Source organism: Neovison vison, chromosome 2, assembly GCF_020171115.1.
Source record: "Neovison vison isolate M4711 chromosome 2, ASM_NN_V1, whole genome shotgun sequence".
Taxonomy (NCBI): Eukaryota; Metazoa; Chordata; class Mammalia; order Carnivora; family Mustelidae; genus Neogale; species Neogale vison.
The window spans coordinates 227114648-227122168 of NC_058092.1; the positions used below are offsets into that span (position 1 = coordinate 227114648).

The window sequence follows — 7521 nt, forward strand, 5'->3', positions numbered from 1 at the left end:
TTACTTTCTTAGCAACACATTACTATAAATAAACATCTTACTGGTTAGATACCAGAACTCATTTATAATTTAGTCACTTACATTCCAAAGCTTGAAGCGTAGGTTTCGCAAAGTATGTTGTTCTTCACAGAATGGGAAATCAAACACAGTGAACAACCAGTTCACCACCCTCTGCAAACCTATGGAACTATATCCATTATAAAGTAAATTTCTCCTGCCACTCAAAGGTTTTAAGCTTTCACTCTATGCTATTAGCCTAAACAAAACGTAATTAGGAAGGCCTCTCTGCCACATACACAAGTCAATAACCCATCACGAACCCAAATATAAAATATCTCTGGATTACCTGGGTCACTGTTGTTTGACACTTTGGTAGAAAATTAGTGATCCAGAAATATGCAACTAGAGGACACTAGGTAAGGCAAACACCAGACTGACACACTTCTATAAGGAAGGACAAATCCAAGAGTCAAGCATTTTAATGAACAGAAAATTAGAGGACCGAAAGTGACATAAGAAATTCAGCTGATTTTGAAGAAACAGCCATGTAGGACCCTTTCCACTCCAACAATTCAGACTAAAGTAGATGAAGCCCCATCCCTACAAAACTTCCTTTCCCCTTCATTTCTTCTATGATATCAAAAACAAACAAACAAGCCACCCAAAACAAAAAACCCTGGACCATTAATCAAAACAGTATACTAAATGAAAATGAAGCCACCACATACAGGAGAGCTTTAGAAAGTTGCAATCACTACCGATCATCAACATTCCATCTGCAGGCTGATCTCAGGTACTGTGTGAGAAACTCGCAGCCAGAGCTGACACACCAAGGGCAGCATCTAAGTCTGTGCTGCAGAACCTACCCCAAAGGGGAAGATGACATTAACACAAAACCTACAGAGAACTACCACACGTAGAGGCTCCCAACCGGCTTTCAATTCGCTGTGGGAAGTATTCCTTTACAACACATTCTGCATCTCTGCCCTGAAAGTTGCCAAAGCGCCAACTGCAAAAGTGGCCTGCAGTTGCAAAATACAACAGCCTCGGGCTCCCCACACTTCTTTCTCATGCCTGTACTTTGGGTCTGGCAACAATTTCTCAACGTGGTCAAGGTGATGCTGCAAAACCGCCCTCAATGCCGCAACCACAGACAGGACCCGTTTCTCACCAGTCCCAAAGCCGACTAGGGGGGCCGGCCGCCCTGCCATTTTCAACGTGCTGCTCCTACCCACGCGGACAGCACCCTGAGTGCCCACGAACACGCGAGAAGGCTTCTGGCTCATCCTGATGCCCTCTGGCAGCGACGAATGTGTGCGCTACTCGCCTCCCTCCCCGGGTAGTGTCCCGCCAGGGTTGGGGAGATCCCTGGAAAAGCAAAGGCTGGGGGGGGGGGAGCCTCTGCCCTTCCCATTGCACGCAGGCGGCAGCACCCCGCCCAGGCCCGGATCCCCCGCGGCTAGGTCCCCGCGCCCGAGGGGTGTCCTTCCCTCACCTCCCTCCCTCTCACCTGATCTTGTAACTCGGGAGAGTGTGCTTGCGCTTGATGATCTTCTTGAGCTGGTTGACGATGATGGAGGTGAGCTGGGGCATAGGCCGCCCTTCAAACTGGGAGCGCACCTCAAAGTCGATCAGCGGGTCCTCCACGAAGGAGAAGAACCAGTGGGTGAAGGGCACGCGCGTGAGGACGAAGCGCAGCCTCCCCACGACCCGGGACAGCTTGACGAACAGGTAGGCGGACTTGCCGAAGACCAGGTCCACGTCGATGGCCAGGTGGAAGCCCCCGTTGTACTCCACCTCCGCCTCGAAGGCCAGCTCCTCGGGGGAGGTGGCGGGCAGGGTCTCCCCCTCGGGGCCGTCCGACTCCCCGCTGGCCGAGGGCACCACCGGCCGCAGGAGGCGGATGGTCTTGATGAAGGGCACCGTCTCGCCCAGGAACACGTCCCGCAGACTCAGCCCCTCCAGCAGGCGCCCGGCCGTCTTGGTCTGCAGCAGCTCCTCGAACTCCACCTTGATCTTCTTGGTGACCCAGCGGCGAGCCAGTGCGGTGTCCCGCAGCTCCCGGAACAGGAACAGGATGGTGGCGTTGAGGAAGTAGCAGGTCTCCCGCGTCGGCGGGGCGGGGGTCTCGAGGGCCGGGGCCGGGGTCGCGCCGCCCTCGGGGGGCCCTCCGGAGGGCTCCTCAGCTCCACCGCCGCCATAAAGGTACTCCCTCAGGGCCAGGCCCGGCACCGGCTTGATGTAGCGGAAGCCGTCGCCCGCGCGGGCCGCCTCGTCCGGCGGCGGCTCGGGCTGTTTGCGGTACAGCAGCAAGAACTGGGTGAGGAGCGTGAGGAAGGAGCCCAGCACGGCCGACGCCAGAATCATGAGCAGCAGCCCCATCCCGGCACCGCCTCCGCCCGGGCCGCCCGGGCCCCCGCTCCCGCGCCCACAGCGCAGCTCTCTTCACGTCGCCGCCCCCGCTGCCTCCATCTTGAGGACATCGGGCGGCGGGGTTGGGGCAGGCGGCTCCCTGGGCCTCGTTCCGCGGCTCCGGCAGGCGCGGTGCGACGCCCGAGCCCGCAGCGGCCCGCAACTCCTCAGACACTCCGGGACGCGGCTGCTGTGGCGGCTGCAGCCGCGACGGCGGCGGCGAGGCGGGGGGGGCGGAACGGCACTCCCTCCGGCCTGTGCTCATTGGACGAACGGCGCGTGACGTCAGGGGCGTGCTCGCTCCCGGCGGTGTCGCCTGGCACTCTGCGCCCGGGCGCGCGTACGCGGGTCCCTCTTCACCTCTCGGGCGCCCTTCCAGCCCCGCCCCCCACGCCAACATTCCATTCCCCCGCGGTCCACGTGGCTGTCACTTCTGGAGTCGCCGACGGGATCCGGGGAGATAACTGGGACCGCTGTTGGAGGATAAGGAGGCCGGGCGTAGGTGGTGTGGCGCGTCCTTGATCCCGGTCCTCCCGTTACCTTCTGACGCGCCTGCTCCCCACCCCCCTTTGGCCGCGGTCCCGGCCTGTTACCTCTGCTGCAGTGTGGTTCTTCCACTCGCACCCCTGAGAGATGGGCTGGCAGCGGCTTTCCCGGCAGGGCAGCGCCGCAGAGGAGCTGAGCCGGCCGTTCGGAGACACCCCAAGCCGAGGACAGGACTGAGCTGCCTCAGAGACCGCCGTCGCCGACCGTCAGTCCGGCCAGCAGACGCTCTGCGTCTGCGAAGGGTGGGCCTGGGAAGGAGGGACGGAGAAGAACGGCGTAAGATGCAAACTAACTTTACCAGCAAAGTGGATACTCGAGATTTAAATGAGAAGGTAGTAAAAGAGCCGGGAGGAGCAGGGATGATGAGTGAGATGAATTTGCCAGATGATGAGAAGATCAATGGTGGCTCACTGTCCTGCTCTTGCAGTGTGTGCTAAGTCCATCTTAGAAGACTTAGCCCCCACCCATTTTACAGATGCAAACACTGGCACAGAGAGGCAAAGAAGTTGCCTAGGGTCACACAGTGGAGGCTGGTTTGTCTAAAACTAACTCCCAAGCCCTTCGTTACTAATCTGTACCGTGACCACGAAATTGCTGGAGTTGGAAGGGGGTTTCCTCCTTCCCTGGTGCACAGAAAGTGTGAGCTGGGGAGGAGGGTCAGGAAGAACTTGGGATTTTGTACAGGGTAGCACCTGAACCAAAGCCACAGAGTTAATGAATCCAGTTTGCCAAGAACAGTGTTGACTCTCATGTCCTCTGGCCACTTGGTTGTTACATCATAAATGCTTATGTGGCTCTTGCCGCTTGGACATCACAACAATTCTTCCTCTAGTCCTAAGAGGTCAGACAGATGTTCCCTACTTAAAAGTCAGGAGGACTTTCGGTGGCCCTAAGGGCCAGGGCACCGCCTCTCTCTCTGGCCCTGGAAGATCTTCAAGCTAGCCATCGTCTCAAATCTAGGTGATTCTAGAACAGAGTTGCATCCCATTTCAACCCAGCTGGAGCAGGCACAGAACTTTGGAACCAGGCCTTACTCCTGTCCAGGTGAGACCAGAATGGCTTCTTTACTAGGAGAATGAGGAACTGGACTTAAACCCCATATTCCACATACTATGGAAGTCCAAGGCCCTGTTAGGATTTCTGGGAACTCCGGCAATGTCTTTACTTGTGGTTGCCTTTGACTCCTGGCTTCTGCTTCAGGACTGCTGTCTCAGTTCTACATGGTTTCAACCCAAATGGGAATTGTAGACTTTATCTCAGTTTTGACCCAAAAACCACAGTGTGGCACTCTATCTCACAGGCTCCTCCCTCCTCTCCCATCTTCCTCTCCCCGTCTCACCCCTCAGATTGCCTCTGGAAATCCTGAATCTTCTCAATCCATTATACAGAGTCCCTCCATTCCCCAGCAAAACTTGTCACTCCAGATCCATGAAGGAGCTCAGCATGCCTTTTGGGAAGATAAAAAAAATGTTTCCCTGGTGTTAAAAATGGCTAACACTTACTAAACACCTCTAATGATTTTATTAATTACAGTGTTATCATAAATAAAAATATTTCTAGAGAACAGTCTGTGTACCAGGCGCAGTGTTAAACATCTCATGTGCCTTATTCCTTTTAAAAATCAAAATGTTTGGGGCGCCTGGGTGGTTCAGTTGGTTAAGTGTCCCTGCTCTTGATTTCTGCTCAGGTCATGATCTCTGCCTTGTGAGATCATGGGACTCTGCGCTGGATGTGGAGCCTGCTTAAGATTCTCTCTCTCCTTCTCCCTCTGCCCCTCCCCCACTGTGTGTGTGTGTGCTTGGGTTCTCTCTCTGTCTCTAACAACAACAATAGCATCAAAATGTCCTTAAGTGCTGGCCTTATCCAAGTCTGGGGTAACGAGTCTTGCCCCTGACTTGCTGACCCCATCACAACCTACTTGGCCAACCTACTCCATGTTGCACCCTGCAAAGGTTTACCAGCTTGGGACCTTTGTTTCTTTTGCCTTTTATTTTGCTAGGTCATTTGGCCAACCCAGGGTTTCTTAACCTCTGCAATATCGCTGTTTGGAGCGAGAAGGTCCTCTACTATGGGGGCTGTCCTGTGCCTTGCAGGAGGTGATGTTGCGCTAATAGAAGCTTATTATTTGTAATGGAATTCCCTGGAAGAACATAAATTCAGCAACCTTTTAAAAAAAATCAATCCTAGTTCATAGAAACTCAAAAATCTAAGAACCTTTGGCCCCAGCTCTGAAAAATCTATGATTCTGAGTAGGTTTTTGAAGGAAGAAGTTGCATTTAGCCTGCCTGCTGACCTTTTAATGAGTTTTAAGTGACATCATTGAAATTAAGCTGCCCCAACAGACTTCATGGGAAGTATCCATTTCGTGGGTAAAGGAGGTTGAATCCTGCAAGACGGGATGCTTCTAAGACTAGCATCCTCACCAACTAGAGAGAGGCATGGACCACTTTTGCTGTTCAAGTCTGAATCCTTTATACTGAACACCAAACAGGATGAGAAAGCCAAAGCAGGTGAATATGAAGAGTTTGTGAGTAGCATAAAATATGAATTTGATAAAAAAGATTTAAAATGACTCAAATATCACAAAATGGGGGGGAAGCAGAGAGAAATTTAGAATGATTGTCTAACAAATGATACATCACACCATTCTGTGAACTATCACAGAATTCAGTGACTGTGCTTCAGCATCCAGTGTGTGCCCGGCTTGGGGTCTGGAATGAATTGGACAGAGTCCCGGAGTCCCAGAGTCCCAGAGTCTCAGCTTTCAGGGCTGCCAGGGCCTGGTGGAAGAAGACACATACCTACATAACTGATGTGAAGAGATGGTACCCAGTGCACTGTCAGAACAGAGCCTTACCAGTTCTGGGATAGGGAGAGTAAATCACAAAGAAGAGAAACTGCCCCAAGCTCACTTGACTGAAGTTGGATTCATGTTAACAATACTGGGGAAGCCCCAGGAACTCAGCTTCAAGGTGCTCAGCTCTTGTGGGGCTCTCTCAGAAACCTAGGACAGAGAGGGCTGTTTCTCTAGCTCGTTTTCTCTGGCCCCACCTACCTGGTACCATGTTGCTACACCTCTCTGCAAGTGTGTGCCATTTTCCTCCACAAGGCTCCCAACTGCCCCATAACCTCAGCATGTAGACAGCTTAGGAAGACACCAGCTCTGCACCCAGATCTAGAGGGTCCTATGTTCCTGGTGCCTAATGTGTCCTGCTGTTTCAATATCAAGCATTGGGAGAGAAAACCCAGAAAGGACTCTACCAATCCAATCATTTATGCCCAAGGAGCTTGCCTCTTCTGGTTGGTGGTGTGTCGAGCGACTTAGCCAAGAAAGAGGAGAGGACTGAGAATGACAATTCTAGTCCAATAGGGGGTGAACAGTTCATTCTGGCTGAAGAATTTTTGTTGGCCTTTGATGACTAGGAGGGCATTCTAATCAGAAGTAGGCCAAAGCTCAGAAGCTGGAAATCCAGCAGTTTAGAGAAATTGGGACCAGGATGGCTGGAGAGTGGTGTAAATAATTCTAGTGCAGGGAGGTGAGGTTGTGGAGGTGAGATGGTAAAGCAGGCTTGAGCTGAATTAGGGAGGGTTTGAATGTCAAAGCAAGTTTAGATTCCATTTTTCAGTCTTTATAAAGTCTCCAAAGATTTTTATGCCAAGACCATGGCATTATCCTTTTTCTTTCTATTATCTCTACCTGCAGAACCTCAGCCAATTCAACTGTCTACTTCCTCCCCTCTGCATCTATAAATTCATGATCTTCATTCTCATTTGGGCCCTCAAAGCAACTGAGCATTTTCCCCCATCACCGTACGTGGTATCTACTTGGCACCAATGCTCATTTCTAGTTGGTTCAGAATTCAGGTAAGGCAGAGAAGTGTTATTGATCTCTAAAAATCCCTGCATTATTTTGGACCCCAAGTGATTCAATAGGATTCAACTTAATTCTCCTTGTGCTCCCCTTCTGTTTTTGTTTGTTTGAGTTTGATTTTTATGGCTCCTCCTCCTCCACTAGCCTATAGAGTTTGGAGTGACTCCACAATTCTCTACTTGGCCCTCTTCTTTTTTTACTCCACATCCTTTACCTGAATGATGACCAGTTCTGGAGACTTCAACTCACACCTCTCCAAACACCCTTCTCTCCCGCCTGTTCTCAAGATGTCTTCATCTCAACTTGATCAAAACTGAAGGTCTCCCCTCTGGGCAGACACTGCTGGTTGCCTGCCTGTTGTCTTTCTCCCCTTCTTTCTCAATAAGAGAACTCCCATTTTATCACAAATGACAATGCACCTAGATGAAAGACTCCTATTCCCCAGTCTCCCTTATGCTTGGATGTGTCCACATGATTGGTTTCTGATCTGTATGAAGCATGGGGGTGAGGTCCTTCTGGAAATCTCTCAAAGGGAATTGCCTCAGCTGTAAGCGATGCTATTTTGCTCTCCTCTCTTGTTCCATCGTCTGGCTGTCTGAAATAAAGTCAAGATTTGTGGAGCTCCAGAAGTTCTTCTGGACCTTGAGATAAGTTTGATAATGGAAGCCATATGCTAAAAGATGGCAAAGCAG

The 7521-nt window shown here is 51.5% G+C and overlaps 1 protein-coding gene across 1 annotated transcript in view; it reads right to left on the minus strand.

Moving 5' to 3' along the window:
- Positions 1 to 2591, minus strand: part of PDZD8 (PDZ domain containing 8) — an 81951-nt gene extending 79360 nt beyond the window's left edge. Inside the window, exon 1 of the mRNA XM_044240606.1 lies at positions 1511 to 2591. Coding sequence (XP_044096541.1) covers positions 1511 to 2382 — 872 coding nt within the window. The 5' untranslated portion in view covers positions 2383 to 2591. The remainder of the gene's footprint in view (positions 1 to 1510) is intronic.
- Positions 2592 to 7521: the final 4930 nt, after the last annotated feature.